The sequence below is a fragment of the Myotis myotis genome, unplaced genomic scaffold (assembly GCF_014108235.1).
Source record: "Myotis myotis isolate mMyoMyo1 unplaced genomic scaffold, mMyoMyo1.p scaffold_m19_p_1, whole genome shotgun sequence".
Taxonomy (NCBI): domain Eukaryota; kingdom Metazoa; phylum Chordata; class Mammalia; order Chiroptera; family Vespertilionidae; genus Myotis; species Myotis myotis.
Window position 1 is genome coordinate 193,643,886 of NW_023416313.1, and position 25,339 is coordinate 193,669,224.

Genomic DNA, 25,339 nt, shown 5'->3' on the forward strand with positions numbered 1-25,339 from the left:
AAAGTACATTAAGATCAATATTTAACCATTATCCTTATGGATCTATTGATCAGTTAAAAAGAGGTGCTATGTGAATTGGCTGTTGTTTTACCAGAATATAATGCTTTGTTATATAGGCCATTGCTTTTACATACCAATATAATTGAAATCCATTACAGATATCCACATTAATTCATAACCCAAAGCTAGACTGTAACAATATTACTAACAAGGCAAAGGTGAGAAGTAAAATAGTCTAGTGTTAAGTGGAGATATATGTACAATGCTTCTTTTTTTAAAAATATATTTTATTTATTTTTTTACAGAGAAGAAGGGAGAGGGATAGAGAGTTAGAAACATCGATCTGCCTCCTGCATACTCCCTACTGGGGATGTGCCCGCAACCAAGGTACATGCCCTTGACTGGAATCAAACCTGGGATCCTTGAGTCCGAAGGCTGACGCTCTACCCACTGAGCCAAACCGGTTAGGGCTACAATGCTTCTTTACTGAGCTCAAAATACATTCTTTTTTTCGTTTAGAAGACTGACAGACTTGAAATGTGTGCTCCCAAAGTAAAAAAGTGATTAAGCCTTATTCAGTAATTTGCAAAGTCCTGTTAAGCAAACAGGCAATACCGGCCGCTAGCTTATTCAGTTAACTCTGGTTCAGAGGTCCCCTGCCAGGATTTGATGGGGGTGTGGAGAATCCTTCCTCTTCCCAGTCCACACAGTTAACTCAATTCCAGGTGATAAGTCTCAAACTAAGGGTCTCTCCCTCCCGCCCCCGCCCTTTTTTTCCCCCCAATCCATCTAAGATTATCTTTTGGCTCGTTTTAAAACAAGAAAGTAGAAGTCTACCTAAAGCCGTTTTTCCTACTCTGATATTCGGGTCTATGCTCTTTAAGTAAAGCCATTTATATCTACTTGTAAGTGCTTGCAATAATTTCAGATTTTAAGATTTCCCTACCACCTTAACCTACTTCCTTTGAGAGGTTTGCAGCAAACGGAACTTGTTTTATATTTTTGTTTGCCATTTACTCAGTAATCAAACTTCATCACAAAAACTTAGTGGACAAGGAGAGTAGTTAGCCGTGTGTTCTCTGGCAAAGAGTGTGTGGTCAGTGGCATGGCCCGTGGTGAGGTAACCTGACAAGCAAGACCTCACTGTAACACATCTGAGCAAAGGGACCCAAGGGTTTGCTTCCACGAGTTGAAAATTCTGCTTTTTGAACTGGGACTCAGTAGAGCTGGCGGCAAACCTGCAGAGCACAGCCGCCGAGGAGAAAGGGAGCGGGAGACTTGTACCGAGAGCAGGAAATGTGCTGCAGACTTGAAACCCACAAACCGAAATCCCTTTTCAGCAGCGCCTCCCAAAGTCAGCCACTGCCTTCCCCGGTTTTGAAAAAGCGCAGGTTCCCAGACCAGGCTGGCCGCAGCCCAGATCCTCTCTCTTTCCTCCGCAGCTGCACCCAGACGAGCACGTGAGCGCGGCCCAGCTGTGCTTCAGCTGACCGGCTCCTGATTGGCTGAAACAAACGTGGGCGGGGGTGGGGCCTGGCCGCCTGCGTCGCTCGCCATTGGCTCTCAGGGAACCCGCCTCCCCCTCAGGTGAGGCGGGTTTGCGGGAGCGCGCGCCGGGCTCCGCGGGCGGCTGCGTCCCCGACTCTCTCCTGCCCGCCTCCCCCCCCCCCCCGCGCGCCCCCGCGCGCGCCTCCGCCCTTGCCCGCCCCCTGCCGCTGCCTCAGCGCCACAGAGCACAGAGCCGCCTCGTCCGAGGGGACGCGAGCATCGCCCTCGTCGCCGCTGCAGTCAGTAGTCCGGCCGGGCCTTGACAAGCTGCCGGAGGGGAGGCTCCCCTGAGCCCGTCCCGGAGTCCCGCGGCTGCCGCCGGTTCCTCCAGCGTCTGGTCTCACGAGGGGCTGCGCGCCTCTGGACGCGCCTCTCCTTCTCTCCCCGCGCGCGGAGAGAGCGAGCTTAGGCCGGAGCGAGCCTGGGGGGCGCCGGCCGTGAAGGCATCGCGGCGACCGATTCGCCATGGAAGGCGCCGGCGGCGCGAACGACAAGAAAAAGTAAGCCCGTGCCCTCCGCCTGCCGCGTCCGCCGCCGGCGCCCCCGCCCGCCGCCGCCCGGGCTCGCGGGCCGGCCTCGGCGTTCGGGGGGCCGCCTTTTTGTTTCTGCCTTTCCTCCCCTCCCCTCCCTTCGCTCCCCCAACCTCGCGGGCCGGGCTCCCCTCCTCTGTCCACGTCGCCATCTTGGCGAGGGGGGCGGGAGGCGCACGAAAGTGCTGCCCGGGGTCGGGGGCTGGGCCCAGCTCGCCCGCCCTTCGCGGCCGCCGGGGCCCCGCGCCGCCCTCCTGGCCCGCCTCAAAGAGCCAGCCGGCCCCGGGCCCCTTTCGGGTGGACTGACTGCCCCTCGCCCGGGAGCCCGGGAGAGGGAGGCGCAGCTCAGTCGCCGCCGTTTGTCCCCGAGCTTCCGCTCCTTCCCGCCCCCCGTCCTCTCTGTTTCCATTGAAGACTCGGCCCCGGGCGGACCCTGCGCGCGGGGCCCGGCTCCCCTCCGAGGGGCGCGCGGGGTCGGGCGCGCTGCGGCCCGGCTGCCCGCGGCGGCGGGGTCGCTGCCTTTGTGCCGGCGGGATCTGCCGCGGCGGCCGGGGACGCTAACTTTCTCGGTTGGCACGTGCGGGTTTTGTTTTGTGTCCACCGCCTGGAAGAAGTTGCCCAGACTGAGGTCTGGAGTGACGGGGGTTTAGAGAAATGGCAACATTTTAAAGAGATCATCAGCGTTGGACACTCGGTCTCCTTCCTGTCTGTCAAGAGAGCCCAGGCGTTAGGAATGGAGATGTGCCTCATTAATTCTTGCAAGTGCTTTAGTGAGAAGGTAGCGGCTGTCTGTATTTAGACCAACATTTTTAATGAGACTGGGGCCGGGGGGGGGACGGAATGTGACCAGAGCAAATGAAACGCATCACTAGAAATGTTAGAACGGTCCCATTTTCCCGAATGAAGTAAAGAAGATCTTCAAAAATATCCGAAGGAAATAATCATTCTGTTGGAACTTCGTGCAAGTTTTAACAAAACCTTGAAGTTTGAGTCTAGGTGGTGGTATGTTACAGGATTAAGAATTGTTAGGGGAACTGGTGGGATTAAGAGGGACACCCCCTACCCCCAGCGCGCGCTCGAACACACACGCACATACATACATACACACGCGCGCGCGCACACATACATACATACACACACACACACACACACACACACACACCGTTTGATCCAATTTGTTATTTTAGCCTTTGAGGAAATCATTTTAAGGAATTGAAGACTTATAGTAAGAGTTATGGTTAGTACATTGGTTTTACTGTTCAGTCCTTCCACTCTTCAAGGAGAGATTAATTTCCCTAATCAGTATCAGCAGAAGATAAACTTGTCTATGTTCTTGCTATTATTTTGTAGGTCCCTTTTTGTTCCTTATTCAATAAGACCAAAATTCAAGATCAATTATTTACTGAATTCAAGATAAGTTCTCATTTTGTATACACGAGAGAAAGCACTTATAAAACTTAAAAAGTGATTAAACAGGTCTAGACTTACTTCCAAGAGTTACCAAAAATAAATTGCAATTAATTTTGCAGAAGTGATCACAGTGCTTTTGATGAAATGATTCGGCTGTTATATTGTAAACCTAAGGCAGATTACCTTTGTGTAGTGCCAATTTTCAGTCCGTTTTATATGCTGAATCATACTAAATACTGTGCATCAAGTTATGCACCAATCACTTCCTTTTCATAGGCAATATTGTACTTATTTGTCCTTTGTAATTCATCAGTTGAAAATTTTCTAAGTGGTTTTAACGTAAGTGAATTAATTAGCTATTATGCATCACTCCAACTCTTAACTTAGTTCTTAGATTTTCCTCAGTCCCATCTATTATTTCAAACTTTTTCTCATTTGAAAATTTAGCAAAAATTTGGATCAGATTGAATCATATTTCTTAATACAGAGGTTCTTAAAACTGAGAAATTGAGTTAAACACCTAATAAATAGTGGCTACTTAACAATTTTAGATGCTGTTTGTTAAAGATGTCTCGTTTTTGTCCTTTTCTAACTAATAATTTTTAGACTTTTGAAAAGGTAACAGAGATTGAGGAGCAGGGGTTTTACTCCTTACAATTTTTCCATTTTAAATGAGCCTCCAGTATCTGGGTGAGGGAGACAAATTTGTCTTTTTAAAAGAAGGTCTAAGAAAATCATAGTTGAAGAATTAGAAGAAATCAAAACAGAGGATGGGTATGGTTATAATAGATATAACATACAGCCTTTGATGTTGCTTCCTTAGGGGTAGGGACTGGCTTTATTTAATAGCACATTGATATAGATTTTTAGATTTCAAAGCAATGTCAAAAGGCTCATCGTTAGGTTTCAGGTTTCAGACCAGACTCCTTCGAAGTTTTTCAAAATAATTATTGGGTCATTAAAGTAAAATCTCTGAGAATGAACATTCCTTAACTTCCTCTTTAATTTAGGTCATTAAAAAATCAAGAACCTCTCTAGTTGATTAATAACTTTTTTCTTATTTCAATTTTACTTTGATTTCCACTTGTTTGAAGACTTGTTTGGTGGTTAAGAGCATAGAATCTTGAGCCAAACACCTCTGAGTTAGAATCCACCCTTTTCACTTGGTTAGCTCTCTGAGCTTGGGCAAATTACTAAATGCTTCTGAGCCTATGTCCTCGTTTTGAGATGATGGCAATAATGGCTAAATTAGCAGTTATTGTGAAGATTGAATGAGATAATGCCCAGTGCCTAGTTTAGGAGTCTTGATAACACTGAGTACTTGGGGGGGAAAAGCATTTAAACTAGAACCTTTACACTTCCGTGCACTTAAAAGCTCTTGCAAGTTCTTCCAAATATCTGTTCTAGTTCCTCTTCTCATCACCTCATACATCTTTTCTATGCCTCCTAAAATGAAAAGACAAACATTGGATTCACAGCTTTAAAAGGGGTTCTTTCTGGTTAAAACAGTACATTTCTAGGTTATGTTGGCATCTAGCATCAATTATTTTTTGAGCATCTGATTTGTCTATTCTAGTTTCCCTTCACAATTTATTACCCATTGTTTTCTCCCCAAATAGGTTATTTTTAATTTACTCTGGACTTTAGAAACTAGAGTCATGAACACATTCTAGTCACACAGATCTTTTCAACAAGGTATTGTGCAAGATAAGGCTGTGTTAGGACTGGCAGTAACTTAAAACACTTTTGATGCTACAGTTTAGATAATTTTATAAATAGTTAATTTTTGCTAAACATGCGTTGATAAAGTGCTTCCAGTAAAGTATATGAACCTACCTGAGAGAAAAACTGACCTTCACTTATGAATTTCCATAGGGTTAAGACCATTGGTTTCCATCTCAGGGAAAAGCTTCAAGCCTATATTATTAGTCTAATTTTCGTGGCTCAATTTGTATGAAATCAATATTAGTGCACTCTTCCACATGTATGTGTTACTGATGTATGTTGTTTTAGACTGATAAATTGTGGTGGTTCATGTGTTCCACTGTAAAGCATTTTGTGCGGTTGGGAGAATGCCCAATCTTCCAGTCTTTCTACATGCTGACTTCCATCATCTTTGCAGCTCATTGGTATTTAGTTAGGCTCAAGGTTAAGATTTTTGTGGTTACATTTTTGTTGTATATTAAGAATAGTGTGTAAGAAAGTGCAGGAGGATTATTCTCACTTATTTTTTAAAGAAATTGCAATAATGTGTTTGGTGGTGAAATTAAAAACTGTAATGCATACATGTTAGAGTTGGGTTTGCCTGGCCAGTATGGCGCAGTGGTTGATCATCGACCTATGAACCAGGAGAATACCCTTTGATTCCTCAGTAAGGGCACATGCCCTGGTTGCTGGCTGGATCCCCAGTGTGGGGTGTGCAGGAGGCAGCCGATCAATGACTCTCTCATTATTGGTTTCTATCTTTCTCTCATTCTCCCTTCCTCTCTGAAATCAATTTAAAAAAAAAAAAGTTGGGTTAGATTACTGTGCTTGTTCATAGATGTGTCTTAAAATATAATTTTTAAAATTTTAGGTATTTCTTTAAAAAGATTAAAATCTTATCTAAGATTGTTAACGTGCCTGTTTCTCAACTAGAAGAAATAATCTAATTTAAATGTGTTGTTGGATTCGTTTTCTATTAAGAAACTGATCTTAACTCATAAAAAGAACATTTTCTTTTTTGTTTGTTTCTTTTATTTATTTATTTTTTAGTGTTGGAACTAATTATTCAGTTGATGGATTTTACTCAGCCTTCTGCTACTTGTGGAAGTGCTGTGTATGTTTTCTGCTTAACTAGAGGATTAGAAAAAGAATTTGAAACTAAGATAAGCCAATCTTCTTGTTGCTCAGTATTTTTGGTAAAAGTATGATGAGACTTTTTAAGTTAACTATAGGTCTTGGAATTTTAAAAATAATTGTATCCTTTTGTGTCTCCTGGAGCATGAAGAATTAACTATTTTTTAAGTCCATTGAGTTTTATATAGAAATTTGTGGGTTTTGCACTAAAAATAAATAAATCCATATCAGTTTGCCAGACCTGACCTTTTTAAGAAAATTATAATATGTAAAATATAAATTTAATTGTGTGTTTTTTAAGAAAAGACCCATAAAATTTCCCATCTTAATCATTTCTTAGTGTACAATTCAATAGTGTCAAATATATTCACATTTAAGTGTAACCAATCTCCAGAATTCTTTCATCTTGTAAAATTGAAATTCTATAACCACTAAACAACTACTATCAATTTTCCCCTCTTCATCGTCCCTGGCAACCATCATTCTGCTTTTCTTTCCTATGGATTTGACTACTAAATACTGCCTATAAGTGGAATCATACAGTTGACTGGTTTATTTCATTAAATGTAATGTCCTCAAGGTTAATCTTTATTGTAGCAAGTGTGAGAATTTCCTTCCTTTATAAGACTGAATAATATTCTGTTGTATACCACATTTTGTTTAACCATTCATCTTTCCATGAATACTTCGGATGCTCCCACCTGTTGGTTATTGTGAATATTGCTGCTGTGAACATGAGTTTATAAGCATCTCTTCAAGATCTTAATTTCAACTGTGATTCTATTTCCAGAAGTGGGATTGCTGGATCATGTGGTAACTCTATTTTTTAATTTTGGAAGGAACCACCATACTGTTTTATTTCCAGTAGTGGCGGCACCATTTTATTTTTCCACCAACAGTGCACATGGGTTTTGTCCACTTCCTCCTCAATACTTGTTATTGTTATTTTCTTTGAGTTTTTTTTTTCATTGTAGCCATTTTAATGGATGTGTTGAAGTGATTGTATTTTTAAGGGTTTTTTGTTAACCAACTTAAAGTTAACAACAGAGAACAGTTGCCAGTGGAAGCTTTATCAGAAGTAAGGTTAAGCACCTCTAAAATAGGAATTAAGTTTTCCTAGAAAAATTTGGTTTGCCAGGGTTTTTTGCTTTTGGTTTTTTTTCTGGAAAAATGCTTACTGTTTAAAATATTCTATACCTATTCTATTGTCGGTAAGTCCCATTTAACTAACTAGTAACTTTGTTTTAAAAGATTTATACAATACTTGAAATGACTTGTTTTTATAAGAAAACGGTCCCCAGGATGTAACCTTTTAGTTGTTCAGCTGATCTCAACTGTCATGTTAGAGCCAGGCTGGTAAACATTTTGTTAATAAATACTGCTGGGTAACATATACTTGCCCTTGAAAGTAACTCAGTATCCTACTTTAAGGTATGTTAAAAGTTAGTGGCTGCTGGAGAGCATTATGTTAAGTGAAATAAGCCAGTCAGAAAAAGATAAATATCACATGATCTCACTCATTTATGGAATATAATGAACAACATAAACTGATGAACAAAAACAGATCCAGAGACAGAGAAACATCGATCAGACTGTCAAATCTCAGAGGGAAGGTAGGGGAGGGTGAGGGTAAGGGGGGAGAGATCAACCAAAGGACTTGTATGCATGCATATAAGCCTAACCTAACCAATGGACACAGACACTAGGGTGGTGAGGGCATGTGCTGGGGTGTGGGAGTGGCTGGGGAGAGGTCAATGGGGGAAAAAGGAGACATATGTAATATTATATGTACTACTTTAACAATAAAGAATCAAAAAATATATATAGCTCTTATAATATGAATCTTATTTCTATGTTCTTTCCAATAAAACAAATTATTGTTAACTGTCTATTCAGAAAGAAAAAAAAAAAGTGGCTGCCAATCTATATATCATACATTGAGTAAAAGTTTGCTAAAAGAGGTATATGACTATGCAGAAAATCAGCTTGGTAAATGTGTGGAAAGTATCTTTACCCTTATTTTATCTTTAGAAAATATTTCTTAAGTCTACTGTAAACTTACAGAAAGTTTGGACCCGTTTATACTCTAGCAGTATATGAGAATGCCATTTTCTTATACTTTATCATCATTAAAGTTTGTTTTTAATTTGAAACATTAGAAGTTTGATAAATTACTATTCTTTTTATTTCAAGTGATGAAACACAACTCAAACTAGTTCAAGGGGGAAATAAGGCAGTTGTTGGCTCACATATAGCTTTGGTTTAAGGGACAGTTAGATACTGAGTCTCAGGTGCTGTCCTCAGAGTATCATCCCTGACTTTCTCTTGAGTATTACTTGGTTTATATGCCTTTGCTCTGTTTGCATGTTGGCCTCGTTCTGTCACTAAGAGGCTATCTTATGATATGAAAGATGGCCATTAGCCTTCTGTGCCAGTATCCACAGTTTGTGATAGTAAAAATCAAAAGAAACTTTCATTTCTAGTATTCATGTGTCAGTTTTCTAGATGAATGCCAGTTTGCCCTGTGTGGGCTATTTATTTTTGACCATGCCAATGGGGTTCCCTGATTACATGAGTCAAATGTCTTATTGTAGATTATTTATCTTGATGTAGATTAATTATCTCCTTATACCAGTGATGGTGAACCGATGACATTTTTTTGGTTGATTTTTCTTTGTTAAATGGCATTTAAATATATAAAATAAATATCAAAAATATATATCTTTGTTTTACTATGGTTGCAAATGTCAAAAAATTTCTATATGTGACACTGCACCAGAGTTAAGTTAGGGTTTTTCAAAATGCTGACACGCCGAGCTCAAAAGGTTCGCCATCACTGCCTTATACAGTACTTTGGATCAGTACTGGCATTGTAATGAATGGGGTATAGGTTTTTGTTGCAAATCACTTGAGTTCATATCCTATAGAGTTTTCTACCAAGAATAGTCATTCTGGCTTTGCCTTATGGGAAGCTTAAGTCTCTTCTACCATGGATGATTAGGGTTTTCATTTCAGTTCCTTAAGAAAGAGGTAGTAATAACTAATGGCTAAAAGATTAGGCTCTAGAGATGGCTGCTTAGTTTGCCTTATACTAACTGTGACTTTTCACCAGTTGCTTTTTCCTCTTTCTATATCTCACTTTCTTCATCTATAAATTACAGTAAGAATAATTGCCTTATTATAAGCATTGTCATGAGGATAAAAGAGACATTAACCCATATGAAACAGTCAGAACATTTCTTGGCACAAAGTAAGGACTTAATTAATTAGGAGCTATTATTACATTAATATTGTAATTGTTTAGTTGTTTTCAGAAGAGTTTCACTTTCTTGAAATCTGTAGATACTGCTCAGTCAGACTCATTCAAGCCTTCTTTGGGACAATCTGACAAAGGCTGATGTCTAGTCCCTTTGGTTCAAACTATTGTGAACTTAAAATAGTTGTAGAATAGTTAGTGCTGCTTTTCCTCTATGTTGATACTTTTTCCCATGAATATCTATCTGGTCTTTGCAGATTAAATGAAGGGGTTATTTGTTTTCTGTTTGTTTGTTTTTGGTATGTACATGTTATCCTAAAATAATCATTTTTCCATATTGTAATAGTAAAGGAAGAAATATATTCTCAAGGGTGTTTAATTGGCTGTCAAAGGTTGGGAAATTAAGAAAGCCTACTTTTCTTTTGGTATCAATTCATTAAATGTCTTTTATTTAACATGTTGGCAGAAAAGAGTTGGAAATTGCCTGCCTTTGCAGAGAATTTGGCTAAAATGTTTAAATGGGTTATATGTCAAACCAGTAGTCAAAGCATTCACTGTGAATGGAAGAAGGGGTATTTTTTGGATAATGTAAATAAGGTGATTTATTTCAAAATTTCAGAATTTTTTTTTCAACCCTTGACCACTACTCTAGCATCTAACCACTCCAATCTATAACAGATTGTTATACATTCATTTATTCTGTGCATCTAACTTGCCAAGCAAACATTGAATTCTTGATGGCTCAAGCCACAGTTGAATATTCAGTTTTGAGTGTTAATTGATTCATCTATAACATGTACCTTTTTTAAAAACAATTTTTTTAGTACAAGGTGGTTTTAAGTTAGAGGTTCTTGCAAAATACTGACTTTAGGATTTAACTTTCATTACTTTAATATAAACCATCCCAGGAGCATCTTCTATAGTCGTGTTTACTAATTTGGCCTTAAGAATTTTCTTAAGACACTCAAAAAACACTCTCACAAGATAGTCTATCTAGCTTAAAATGTTAGAAAGTTTTTTATTCCAGTATTTCTCAATCCTAACTAATGTTTAGAGCTCTTTCAGGGGAAAGTAATCTCTGTATTCTTCTGAGATGTGCCCAGTGACCTCAATCTAAGTGTACCACAAAAAATGTAACCCTGTTCATTTGGTACAAATTTGATCATAATTAAATGCAACCTTAAACGCAGAAGGCTTGTGGCAAGAATATAGACCTATATAGAGATCATTTAGATGATCCAGAATATGCTTTTTCTTCTTAGATGGCCAACTAAATAAGTTTTAAAATTCTGATAGAGTTTACCTTTAACACTGCTTTAACTCTGTTGAGCAAAGCCCTGCCAGGTTGTAACTCCCACTTACTAATCGCTGGAGTTGCATAAATCGCTAAATCTGTCTTCCGTATAACATCCTTTTAAAATATCTGAAGGTAGTTATCATGTCTCTTCTATTCCTAAGTAAAAGCAATTTACTTTAATTTTAAAATTTAATAATTATATATATGATTTGTGGAACAGCATAAGTTATATTACATACTAGAGGACCGATGTACGAAGATTCGTGCAAGCATGGCCCTTCCTTCCCCTGGCTGCCGGCACCGCCTTCATTCTGACCAGAGCCGTCTTTCCATCTTCCTTTGCTGCCCAGAGGCCAGGAGCAGCTGGGGCAGTGCTGAACGCCCCCTGCTACTCAGCGTCTACATATGCAAATTAACCCACCATCTTTGTTGGGTTAATTTGCATACTCCTGATTGGTTGGTGGGCATCATGAAGGTATGGCCAATTTGCATCTTTCTCTTTTATTAGTGTAGACTAGTAGCCCGGTGCATGAAATTCGTGCACATTGAAAGGGAATTAATTAGAGGATGTGAGTGTGAGGCAGTCCGCATTTCTAAAATTCCATGTTTAATGAATTTTAGCTATGACTTTGCCAAATAAATGGAATTTACAGATATCGTTTAAAAGAGCATTCAGCTTAATATTAAAAACTCTGGCTACCAAGTCAGTCTATTTTCAACTTTTTGCCAGCGTTGTAAATTGTTTGCAATATCTGCCCATTTGGGGTTGCATGTCATGGTTATGAATGAATCGGTCTTGCCATACTTCGTTACCATTGCCATAGCATCCTGATATCACTGCTGCATATTTCTGGGACTACCCTGAAAAGATGATGGAAGTATTATCATTTTACCAACTGGCACATTGTCATTTTCAGATCTAGATTTGAGATAATCCATCAAACCACTGTATTTTTCAACGCTCAACTTAGATTGGTTTGCTTTGATGAAATTTATCCAGTTGGCCTCCATTTTTGAATACGAATCCATGATAAACTGTTGAGTTAATTTTCCTGCATTTAAAATAGGATTGAGTGTATCACGCACAGAGAAATGAAATCCATAGTACTGCATTTGTGTGACTCGTGTCCTTACATTTTGTCTAGTATTATTGTTGATTACACTGTTTTCTCTGAGTCTTAATGCAATATCTGTTCCCCAGCCTTTTTCACCATGTGGAAAAAAGAATAGGATATGTCATTGCATCTAATGTAGGACACAGGATATTGATTTGTTTCATTTTAGTGGCATTTGGATTCTTGGGATCTGGTTTACAATGAATGAGCAAGTCCCTTTCAAAAGGAGGTTCTTCATCTTTGTTTCTGAATATGACAGCAACCTCGGTTACACGGGGAGAATTATATCTACCTGGGTCACTGTTACGATCGTATTTAATTGCCATTGTTACTTCTGTGGGAGCAATACCTTTTGCTGCTGATTTAGATTGGGCTTCCTTTTCTACCTCATGTAGCATCTTGTACGATTTTGTTAATTCATTTATTTCATGCATGTGGTTGTTGATGTTGATCATGAGCCTTTCTGTGCAGCCCTGGTTTTCTGGCATTGCTAATCTTTTACTTGTAGCTTTGGCTGTATCCCAAATATAGAGTTGAGCAAACTTCCAAGAAACACCATCCGAAGGATGTAAAGTTCTAGTACGATGATAAATTTGTCCATGTATTCTAAAACAGTATGGCCCATATCATGATGGCAATGCAATATTTGCACCCATGGAAGCAAAAGCAAACGAACTATTTATGGAATGAATATTTTCCATGAAATTTTTACTGTCAGAATCTTCATTTGTCATTAATCTTTTTAAATTTGCCGGGTAATCTGGAAAATGTATATCATTTGGACAGACTTTCCCTTTGCTACAACCTTGAGTAAATTTCCCATCGGATGGTTTTTCATCAGAGAAATTTAGTGAAAGGCAAAATTCACACCTAACAGTCATTCCACCACAACCATGTTCGAGAATTGCATCCTCATGTACTCCATTTTCACTGAAAAGGCAGTTCCTACCAGTATTGGTAGTACTTGTTGATGACTGTTCTCTAGACATATTGTCTTCGCCACTGCCATCTTTCAACTTCAAAGGCACTTTGGTCTTTAGACATTTTCTGTCAATGACGCCCATGTTTTTCGGCATCAGAGCAATGTTTTTTCCAATAGCTGGTCTTCAGATACATTCTGTCGCAGGCACCGCCTTCTTTCAAGATCAGATGCAGATTGCTCTTCAGACATTTTCTGTTGATAACGTTAGCATCTTTTGGCTGCAGAGCTATGTTGTATCAACAGTTGTTCTTTAGACATAATCCCACCTCTCTACTGTCATGGTCTGAGATGCAGGTGAATGAGAGTCCTGGCTGTCAGGCCGCTGAGAACTGTCTGACCAATGGCTGATTCTGGCTGATTCTATGGGGGTGGGACTTCCTCCTCCCTGCTGTCAGTTTCCACAGCTGTGATGAGGAAGCTGGGGTGACAGAGGGAGCCACGCCCTCCAAGCCGCCCTCTCTCTCACTCTGCTCTATGTCCAGCGGTTTCCTGCTCTGCCAAGTCCTCCACACCTCTCGCTCTCCACCCACTCTACCACTCTGCTTTCCACCAGGAGCCTGCAGGTGTGGCTAGGCACAGCCAGCCTCGCCTCCCGGGGCGGCGATGGTCCTGGGAGCCCGTGGCTGCCATTGCCTCCCAGGGCGCTTGACACCTGAGTATGCAAATTAACCCGCCATCTTTGTTGGGTTAATTTGCATACTCACTCCTGATTGGCTGGTGGGGCATGGCTGGTGGGCATCACGGAGGGACAGTCAATTTGCATCTTGCTCTTTTATTAGTATAGATGGGGACTTCAGTCTCAGATGGACTCTGAGATCTGCCACTTACTAACGACATTACTTAACCCCTTTTTATAGACAAGTAAACAGGATCAGAGTTTTTTGGGGAAAATTTATTTGGTAGCCTTGATAGGATGAATTAGTATAGAAAACCGAGCCATTTGCTTTAGCACTTTCCCTTTGTCATTGTTTCCAGAATCTTCATCATGCTCAGGGTTTTAAACAAAATAGGAACAATCTTATGGGTATGATTTCTATGTGTTTACCTTTATTTTGATATATGTGAATTTTTTTGTTACATAAGTACGTGATTATTATAATTCATATATTATCTGTTATATTTAAGTAATTAAAGACACATTCTTCTCAATACACAAATACACACGTTAAGTTTACTGCCACTGACTTCTTAAGTTCCAGTCTCACATCTATTACTGTCAGAAACTATATAATAAGGGAAATGGAAAGAAAAACATTTACCAGCTGAGAGAGGGCGGTAATGGAAAGGGAGAAGAGTGATAGAGTAGGTGATAAGATTTTGGGAAAGCCATTAATATAGCAGTTATTCAAAAGTTACTTTTTAAAAATTATTTCAAAGAATTGAGAAAACCATTCCACATTACCACATTTTTCATTTGGTCATCTTTGAAGCCCGATCATGATCTAATAGTTTTGAAGTCAGGTTATTGGATTTTATTAAGTACACACTTTATTACTGGCCTGTCCTTAAATTGTACCTTTAGCTTTTTGTTCCCAGCAATTGTACCTTGCTCTATGTAGAATTGCCCAAGCCACTCCACTCAGTGTTCTTCCTGACAAACGTAATTGTCATATTATGCATATGTAGTTACAGCTAAAAATAAATTTTTCTTATTTTTTCAGAATTTGCTAGTTAACCTGTTAAATCTCTGCTATAAGACCTGCTAATGGTTCTCAAACTTGTGTTGCTTAAGTATCACCTAGGTGTTTAGTTAATAATGAGGAATCCCAGGTACCCAGCTTCAGAGATTCTGATTTGGTAATTTTCAGATAGGACTCAGGAATCTGTAAATTTTACAAGTGCCAATTGATGAAACATACACCTTGAACAGATAAGAGTGCTCCTCAGAATCACCTGTGAAACTGGTTTTAAACAGACATGCCAAACCTACAATTTGAATTTCCAGGGTTGGGATCTAGCATGTGTATATCTTGGAGCTAAAAATTCTGTTGGTGATTGTGATACTGAGTTCTAAGTATGTGGCAATGTAAATGTCTTAGAGGTTCACTCTGTTTACTGTATTTATAAGCATTTGGGCAGATTTTTTAAGAGGAAGTTTTGTGGGTTTTTTTAAATTTATTTTTAAAGAGAAAATTTTAATAAACATTTTGAGTGTGGATGAACAGTCTTTTTCTTTTCTTCCTTTTTCTTTCTTTCTTTTTTTATTTTTTATCCTCACTCGAAGATAGAGAAACATTGATAGGTTGTCTCCTGAACATGCGGGCGTAGTAATTTGTGTTTTAAGAATCCCTCCACGTGGTTGTGGTGCAAGCTAAATGTTGAGAACCTTCATCTTAGAGAAAAAGTTTCATATCCACATTTTTTTTTTAAATATATTTTATTGATTTCCCACAGAGAGGAAGGGAGAGAGATAGAGAGTCAGAAACATCGATGAGAGAGAAACATCGATCAGCTGCCTCCTGCACACCCCCCACTGGGGATGTGCCCACAACCCAGGCACATGCCCTTGACCGGAATCGAACCTGGGACCCCCCAGTCCGCAGGCCGATGCTCCAGCCACTGAGCCAAACCGGCTTCGGCCATATCCACATTTTTTGTTTTATTTATCTAATACTTTACATTGTAAGTGATCAGGGGTTTTTTGAGAGATTCAGTACCAATTCTGAACCAGGAGAAAATTGATTAAAATCACTATTTAGGAATAATCTAAAATATGTGTGTGTGTGTGTGTGTGTGTGTTGTTAATCCTCACCCTATTTAAATAAGTAAAATAAGAATAAATATTTTTCCACTGATTTGTATTTATTTACTTATTGTTGATTTTTTTGTCTCTGTATTTTTAAAAAATCTTTATTGTTGAAAGTATTACATAAGTCCTCCTTCTCCCCCTCCCCCATTAACCTCTTCCAGCCCACTGCCGTTCCCCTCCCCTCCCCCCAGGCCCTCACCACCCCATTGTCTGTCCACGGGTTATGCATATATGTATACAAGTTTATTGGTTGATCTCTTCTCACCTACCCTCCTCTGCCTTCCCTCTGAGGCTCAATAGTCTGTTCATGCTTCTATGTCTCTGGGTCTGTTTTTGATCATCAGTTTATTTGGTTCATTAGATTCCACATATGAGTGAGCTCATGTGATACTTACCTTTCTCTCACTGGCTTATTTCACTCAGCATAATATTCTCCAGGTCTCTCCATGCTGTTGCAAATAGTATGAATTCTTTTTTTACTGCTGCGTAGTATTCCATTGTGTAAATGTACCATAGTTTTTTATCCACTCATCTGCTGATGGGCCCTTAGGCTGTTTCCAAATCTTAGCTATTGTAAATAGTTGCTGCTATGAACTTAAGGGTGCATATATATTCTTTCTGATGACTGGTTTGGGTTTCTTGGGATATATTCCTAGAAGTGGGTTCACAGGGTCAAATGGGAGTTCCATTTTTAATTTTTTGAGGAAACTCCATACTGTTTTCCACAGTGGCTGCACCAGTCTGCATTCCCACCAGTGGTGTACTAGGGTTCCCTTTTCTCCACATTTTCACCAACACTTGTCCTGTGTTGGTTTGTTGATGATAGCTATTCTGACAGGTGTGAGGTGATATCTTGTTGATTTGATCTGCACTTCTCGGATGCTTAGCGACTTTGAGCATGTTTTCATATGTCGCTTGGCTTTCTGTATGTCCACTTTGGAGAAATGTCTATTTAGGTCCTTTACCCATTTTAAAATTGTTTTGTTTGTCTTCCTTTTGTTAAGTTGTAAGAGTTCCTTATATATTTTGGAGATTAACCCCTTATCGGATGTATAATTGGAAAATAAATATGTTCTCCCATGTAGTGGGCTCTCATTATTTTGTTGATGGTTTCTTTTGCAGTGTAGAAGCTTTTTATTGTAATGTAGTCCCATTTGTTTATTTTCTCCTTAGTTTCCATTGTCCTAGGACAGGGGTGGGCAGGGCCGGAACAAAAGCATGGATGGAGTGTTTGTGTGAACTAATATAAATTCAAAGTAAACATCATTACATAAAAGGGTACGGTCTTTTTTTTTTTTTTTTTAGTTTTATTCATTTCAAACGGGCCAGATCGCGGGCCGTAGTTTGCCCACAGCTGTTAGGAGATGTATCAGTAAACTTATTGCTACGAGAGATGTCTGAGATTTTGGTGCCTATGGTTTCTTCTAGGATTTTTATGGTTTCACGCCTTACATTTAAGTTTTTTATCCATTTTGAGTTTATTCTTGTGTTTCCATTGATTTTTTTAAAGAGAGTGGAAGGGAGAGAGGGAGTGAGGGAGAGAAACAGATAAATATCCATACGAACAAGAAAAAGAGAGAGACAGAGAGAGAGAGAGAGAGGAGAGAGAAACATCGATTGGTTGCCTTCCACATGCGCCCCAACCTGGATCTGGGCCAGGGATAGAAACTGCAACAAAGGTATTGCCCTTGACCAGGGAAACCCAAAAAGCCTTTGGTGCAAGGGCCTATGCTCTAACCACTTAACATACTGGCCAGAACCAAAAGCATTTTTTAAAAAATTGATTTCAGAGAGGAAGGGGGAGAGAGAGAGAGAGATAGAAAACATCAATGATGAGAGAGAATCATTGATCAGCTGCCTCCTGCACGTTCACTGCTGGGGATCAAGCCGGCAACTCTGGCATGTGCCTTTGACTAGAATCGAACCCAGGACCCTTAAGTCTGCAGGCCAGTGCTCTATCCATTGAGCCAAAGTGGCTAGGGCAAGCATATTTTTAAAAAAATAAACAGAACACAATTATACATTAATATAAATAGTTATGTCTATTAGCTTATTAATCTAATTAATGTATAAATAGATGTGACAAAGATTTCATTTTCAGAATGTACCCTCTAATTTAAAATAGTGATTCTTTTTCCCTATTTATCTTACTGCAACATTAGAATATCAAGTATTTAAGCATTTTTTGTGAGGTTATTGGAAGGTGAATAATCCGTCTTTTCTCTAATTGTGGGTATTTAAGTGATATTTCCATGCTAGTAAGATAATTGTCACCTAAAGCAAGAAATTTAAGTTGCTTTCAAAAATAAAATAAGTGCATATATGTTCTGAATATTTTCCTTTAGAAACAAATCATTTCACCTGTATTTTTGGAATTTCAAATTATGAAATGCTGAATTTTCAAAACCAGAAAGTTAGATTAGAATGAGAAGTTGAAAATATTAAATTATACTGCTTACTCATTCTTTGCTTTCCTCTTCTTGGAAAATAAGTTTAAAAGTTAGTTTATACTAAAAGTCTGATTTTTCTAACAAATGCAGGTACATAGATGGTGTCAGTTTATTAGTGAATTTTAAAGTATAAAATCTGTAATTCTGTCATCTTGAAACTCTATTGCTAATATTTTGTAAACTTCGCTAACATATACCATTGTATCTTTCTGGTTTTAACTGCATTTATAGATGATATGTCCATATGTATGTCTGTATACATATATACACATTTATTTCTCTATATATACACATGCATTACACACCCCTATAGAGAAATGGATTCATGCTCAAATTTCATTGTATAACTTGCTCTTTTTACATAGTACTATATTGTAACATCTACTGTAAGCACAGATTAATTTTTGTAGACTTTTCCTTGTCTCCTAAAATTTTATGTTACTTGATTTTATAAAAAGATTATTGCTGTAACTAATGTTTTGTCAGTTAGGAATTGACCCTGGTAACTACTATTGAATAAAGTCAAGAAACATAAAGATAACCAGAATATATGTTCCATGAGGGTAGCAACTTGGTCTCTTTTGTTTATTGAACTTGCCCCATGCTGAGAACAGTGTTTGGCTCATAAGAGACAATTAAGAAATATTTATTGACTAAATGAATGATATTTTCTAACATGATTATGCTAAAATTTCATTTTTAAGTTTATTGATAATGATTAGAACTCAAGACGTTTTCCTGGAGAAAATAATTACGAATTATAGTTAGATGTCCTGAAAATGTAATTTATGTTTAATTTGAAGTGTCAGGTTTTTGCTGTTTTTTTTTTTTTTTTTTTTCATTAAGTATGGATTTTTAAAAATTAAACATCTGTTTGAAGTGTTCTGGTTTTGTAGCAATTTTCAGATGGAAAGTATAACAATAGATCTTATTAATAATAAGAATACTCCTAATAAATATAAAAATATAAAATACTTGTCTAAGAGTAACCAGGCTTGGAGAAAAAGCCACTAGGATTAGAAATCAACTTAAAGAAAACTTTCATGTCTTGATGAAAATTCCAACACTTTCCTGAAAAAGACTGTACAAAACAAAACGAGTCAACTTCTGTGTTTCTTGCTGGGCTAGAAAGACATTTATAAAAGTGATAAAGGTATTGATTATAAAATGGTTAACAACATTAACTACCACTGATGTATTTTCCTGACCACATAAGCTTAGGACAAAACAATAAAAGACATTGTGGATCGTAGTGATGAGGGAAATAATCTTTAAACCTCAAACCTCTTTTCAGCAAATTGGTATCCTACATTCTCAGCTCTCTTCTTCCTGTGCCTCTAAATCTCTTCTCTCGAAAGATCACTTACTCTCCTTGGTGATATTTGTGCTGTTCACTTTATGCTGCTTGGTTGATTCCCCCCCCCCCCCCCACTTACATCTATTTACCTGTATTTGCAAGTGTTTATCCAGATAATTACAGTAAATCCAAATAGTATGCCTTATTCATAGTTCTGGCATTATTATGCTGTTTAATTATGATTGTAATCTGTAGGATCACAGGAGCACTGATAAAGCACAAATTCAGGGATCCCAAAGGGAATGTTCAAAGGACAATCAACCTTCCATGGGCTGAAGTCAAGGTCAAATAGCATATTTGAGCCAGTACTAAAGTGAAGTAAAACTTACACACATCCCTACTAATAATACAAAGATAAATAAGTCTGTTTCCTGTCTTCAAGAGCTTTTAAGGATTGTTGAGGAAGATAAAATACAGCAAAATAACCAAAGTGGGTCAGATCTAGGAGAGAGGAGCAGTTTTAGAAGACAGAACAGAAACAAAGTGATGCTAGAGTTAAAAATGGAAAGTTTCTCACATAAACTTACCAGGTCACATATTCAAGAGTACTCCAAGCAGAGAGAGTGGGGTGAGTGAACCAGAAGGAATGAAATATTATGCTTTGATTAACTGCAGTGTGTCTGAAGAATGTGGGAAATGATGAGGGTGAAGAGATGGGCAGGGAGCTAGATAAGGATGGGTTTTGTTGGAAATAATTATACTTTGCCCTGTGTACATCTGATAAAATTGTAAGGACATACATAATACCAGGTTTCTTATTTTGGAAGGATCATTGTGATAGTAATTTGAGGGAGAAATTAAAGTGAAGTAAGGAAAGGATGAGTTCAGTCAGTGGTTCCCAAATTTCACTGTGTATCTGCACCTTTGAAGTTTTTAAAAATCCAGATTTGTGGGCCCTGCTTCAGATCTACTGAATCAGAATTTACAAAGATAGAGCCCAGAAGTTTGAAATGTTGCTTTATGTCCCTTAAGTGATTATCATGCAACTAGACCTGCATTTGGGAATATAGCTATTTCAGTAGACTTAAGTGGGAGGCTGTTTAAGACTCATCAGGGTTGTTTTGCTTATCAGTACTAGTATATTCCTAGTACCTAGCACAGTCCATGGTACTTGATAGATGCTCAATAAATAATTACCGAATGACTATTTCTTGAGTGGAGGAGGTTATTCTGAATTTCAGGAAGGCTCTTCCCCTCTTGTGTTTTGGTTCTCTAGAGTTATGATCATTAAATTAGCTAATACATAAAAGCACTCAACACAGTGCCTGGTGCATAGTAAGTGCTCAATAAATGTTAGAAGGGGGAATATTCTCTTCATCTTTTCTCTCATGGTACTTTGTGTGATTAGATATCTTGGCAATTGCTTATGCCTAGCCAGATATCTTGAAGTGAGTATGTAGATTGCTTTTATTGTAGGGATCCACATATTGAACAAATACAACACCAACATTAGTGAGCTAAGATGTTCAAATAGTTTCTCTGTACAAATTAAAAACAAAGTATAGTGGGAGTATATGAGGTAGTGTGCTCTGATTCTCTCCCCTTTGTGGTTGGCATTACCCATTAAAGGTTGCCTTGCTTTGAAGAAATGGCGGACAGTGAAGCAGAGAACGTTGCCATTGTAGATGCCTTTCAATTAGGATTTTGGATTATGAGCAGACTTCAGGAAAGAGCCTGGCCATGAGTCTCTCCAAATAGCTTAGGGTCAAGTCCTAAATTTAAAGCCAACCCCTGTACCTCTTTTTTATGTCTTTGGAGATGTGAAGAAAACACATTTTGAACTTTATAATAATGGCTTAAGAATACTTACCTTGGTAATTAGAATAAGTTTCTGAGAGGCAGCATAGACTATTGTTAGTAGCATAGTGTTTAGAATCAGACAGCTTGAATTTGATTATAGGCTCTACCATTTATTAACTCTGTAATCTATTTAACCAGGTTCCTATTTATAACATGGTTATGATAACAAATAACTTAATAGATGAAAAATACTTAAATACCACTGTAATATTATGCACCATGTAGAAATGTTTGAATTTAAAGCTGCAGGTCAAAATGCCAACTAAGGAACATGAATATTTTCCTTTGGCATGAGATTTTAAGAAGTACACGCAATTAAAGCAATGAGATAATAATTTTCACCTATCAGCTTGGCAAAAATAAAAAGATATAAAGGGTCCATAATATCTATTACTGCAGAGTGCTTGTGGAAATGGATACACACATTCATGGATTGGCAGAGACAAAAATGGGTATAGACCTTTTTGGAAAGGAATATTTAAATGCCACATCCTTTATCAGTGGTTCTCAACCTGTGGGTCGCGAACAATGAAAATACATCCTGCATATCAGATATTTACATTATGATTCATAACAGTAGCAAAATTACAGTTATGAAGTAGCAACAAAAATAATTTTATGGTTGGGGGTCACCACAACATGAGGAACTGTATTAAAGGGTCGCGGCATTAGGAAGGTTGAGAACCACTGCTTTAGATCATAGAATTTCACTTCACAGTGTCTATCCTGTAGAAATACTGGTGCAGGAAGTACAGAACACAACTTATAACCTCATGGGCCAGAAAGGGTTTTAAAGTCAGCAAGTAAAAGAGTTGAGAGATTTTAAAAATTTTATATATTAACTTTATTAGAAACTAGAGGCCCAGTGCACGAAATCACGTGAGACCCCAGACCCCGCTGTGCTGCCACGGGACCTCACACACTGCTGCACCTCGTTTGGTCGTTATGGCCACAGGCCTTTTATAATAAAGATAACTGATCATCTGTTAACATTTTGAATGATTATGATCTAACTTTAGTTCTTAAAGTAACATGTTTACAATCAAGTACACTAACAGGCTTTTCTTGCGTAATTAGTAGGCAGCACAGATAGATGACTTAAAATATCTGCAATTATTTTGTGTTCTTGTTAATCTAAAGAATAATAGGCATTCTCTGTGATATGGCTATTGCTTTTTCATGAACTCTATACAAGGAGCTTAAGACAGTGGTTCAAAATTATCATCCTAAATATATTTCTTCTACAAAATAATTTCAAGATATAATGTTAGTTTCTTGTCCAGTAATGTATGTTAAATAATAATAAAATTGTAAGTGTGTGGAAACTATAGTTCCACAAACATTGAGCTGTTTTTTGGTTTGCTCAAACAATAGTTCTAGGACAGTCATGGAATTGGGTAAGTAAACTATTCAAAAGATAGAAATTTACTATATGTACTCTTAACTAATATCCAGTGTGACTAGCAGTGTGTGAAATAGTACCTTATGCAGATACATAAGTAACAGAAATTTACTTGATCTGTACTTAATAATATAAAAACAACATAGATGGGAATTGATAATTTTGAGTAATACAGTGAGCTTATTTGCATGCTGAAAATCTGCCAATTTCCTTCTGGTCTTCAAACCTAACCCTGTTGTGCAGTTTAAGTAGTAAGTAAACAAATAGTACAGGATTCATCTTTTCATTCATCACACGTCTAACAAATAATTCTTGGTCAGTGCTATAATTCTTTGGGGTGTGACCTGATCAAAGTCTTCCTGTGAGTAGATCATGAAGGGCAGTGCAGATGCTGAAACTCATAAGAACTTTGGAAGCTTTAAGCTTAGAAATGTTTTAAGAGCTCCTATAGTCACATATGAAGAACATCAGATAAATTTTATTAAGTTTTTATTATAGGTCTCCTAATTATTTTATGTCTAGAGTGATTATGTAATTGAGGACATACTGCTTTTCATTACCTTCATCTAATTTAGGTTTGTCAACCCTTGAAGTATCATGTTACTTATTTCAATTAGGGTTATTTTCCAAAATTTGGCACATGTTCAGATTCTTATCCTTACAGTCTTCACTAGCTTAAAATATTGTCTTTTGAATGCTTTATTCAAGCTCACATTTCTAATGGCTTTGTCTTATAAATTTAGTTGCCATATCTTGAGCAATCATAATCTTCAAAGTTCTGAGTTTCACTATCTAATCACTGTTGCGACAATACAACCTGTTATTCACATGTTAACAACATAACTGGAGTGAGCATGTGCTAAGAACCCTGCCTATTTCTTGAGAATGTTGCTTCTATGATTGAACCTTGCAGCTCTGCAGATTATTTGGAGGAAGGAGATATTTGAGGTGAAGACAATTATGCATTTCATTCATAGAACTAAAGAGGATTAAGTGAAATAATGTTGGTAAAGTCCTTAGCATACTGCTAAGTGCTCAATAAATGGTAATGGCTATTTTCAACATTTAATAAGTAATTGACTCATCAGGATTAGGTTGAATGTTATAGGAAAGCAGCTGAGTGAGACAGAAGCAACATTCTCCATTAAGAAGGTAAAACGTTGTGGAAGAGCAAAGATTTTGAAGTAAAAACAAACACCTGGGTTCAAATCCCATCTGCTACATATTGGCTATTTTTAACCAGCTGCATCCCCATTTCATCATCTGACAATATTTAACCAATTTATAGGTTGTTATGAGAGAACTAAGCACCTTGTAGAAGGCAGTGTTTGGCACATTGTAGGTTTTAATAGATAGCTATTAAAGAAGAAGCTAAGTACAGAACCCAGTTTAGCTTTGTTGCTATGCAGTTAAGCAGAGAAACTCAATTCTGCATGGTCTGATTTATGAAAATGTTTTTTACTGACTTTATTCTTGGAAGAGTTCCCCAAAGATACCTTATTAAAAAGATACCTTATTAACACCTTTGTTAATCTTTATTAATACATTCCTTTCTTAGTACTGTGCCACATCTTTGTTTTTTATAAACCCACATTTAGTTAGTACCTATTGTGCTAGTCATAGATAGGGACTGTTAAGGAAGTAAGCAACCTGAAAACAGTAGTTTATTATAGCTGCTAACATAAATTCCTATAGCTTATAGTCACTACTGCTCATATAGTAAAAGGGAGGATGGGAGAGTATTGGAGTCAAAAGAAAACTTGAGTCAAAAATGTATTTGTAGCTATTATTATTCTATCTGTTTAAAAACACCTGCTTTCAGGTTACTATGCATAACTTCTGTTTCTCTAGACTTAATCATGATTTCTCTATGTTGAGACTTTTTGAATGGCTGTGAAGGTGCAGCCTTCATGTACAGGCTATTTTTCAGATTTGGGCTAAAACAAAAACATCCTCTTCAAATTGACCTGCCAGGGAGGAAACACCTGTTTCAGACAGGTTTAAAACTTCATGTTGGACTTCTTATTGGGAGTTCTGATGTCTGCAGTAATCCAAAAATTTCTATAACTCTCTATCCAAAAATGTCTATAACTCTATTAAAAATGCATTCATGTAGTAGAAAAATCTCTATATAATTTCATTACATAGCATCGTCTAATCCTTCAATGGTAAGCAGAATGTAAATTTAGTTTATTCAAGCAAAGGCAAACTAACATAAATTTTCTGTCTCTTTTCTCCCCCCTCCCATTCCTTTTTGTTAAATAGGATAAGTTCTGAACGTCGAAAAGAAAAGTCTAGAGATGCAGCCAGATCTCGGCGAAGTAAAGAGTCTGAAGTTTTTTATGAGCTTGCTCATCAGTTGCCACTTCCCCATAACGTGAGTTCGCATCTTGATAAGGCTTCTGTTATGAGGCTTACCATCAGCTATCTGCGTGTGAGGAAACTTCTGGATGCTGGTGAGTTGTTTTACTAGGGCATACTAGGCCTAAAAATTAGAAATTAAAAGTAATTAGAAATTATATTTAGAGGATGGTCATACTCTCAATTCTTTCTTAATATGATTGCCTTTTTATTACATGCTTTTAAAGCTTCAGGCCTTTTGCCC

General features: G+C 37.9%; 1 protein-coding gene across 2 annotated transcripts in view; it reads left to right on the plus strand.

Moving 5' to 3' along the window:
- The first annotated feature begins 1,719 nt into the window (after window positions 1-1,719).
- The window catches only part of HIF1A (hypoxia inducible factor 1 subunit alpha), a 48,886-nt gene continuing 25,266 nt past the window's right edge, over window positions 1,720-25,339 (plus strand). The window contains exons 1-2 of one of the 2 annotated variants that reach the window (XM_036309287.1): window positions 1,720-2,048; window positions 25,000-25,190. In XM_036309287.1, coding sequence (XP_036165180.1) covers window positions 2,014-2,048; window positions 25,000-25,190 — 226 coding nt within the window. In that variant the 5' untranslated portion in view covers window positions 1,720-2,013. The remainder of the gene's footprint in view (window positions 2,049-24,999; window positions 25,191-25,339) is intronic. The other variant, XM_036309279.1, reaches the window with a different exon arrangement.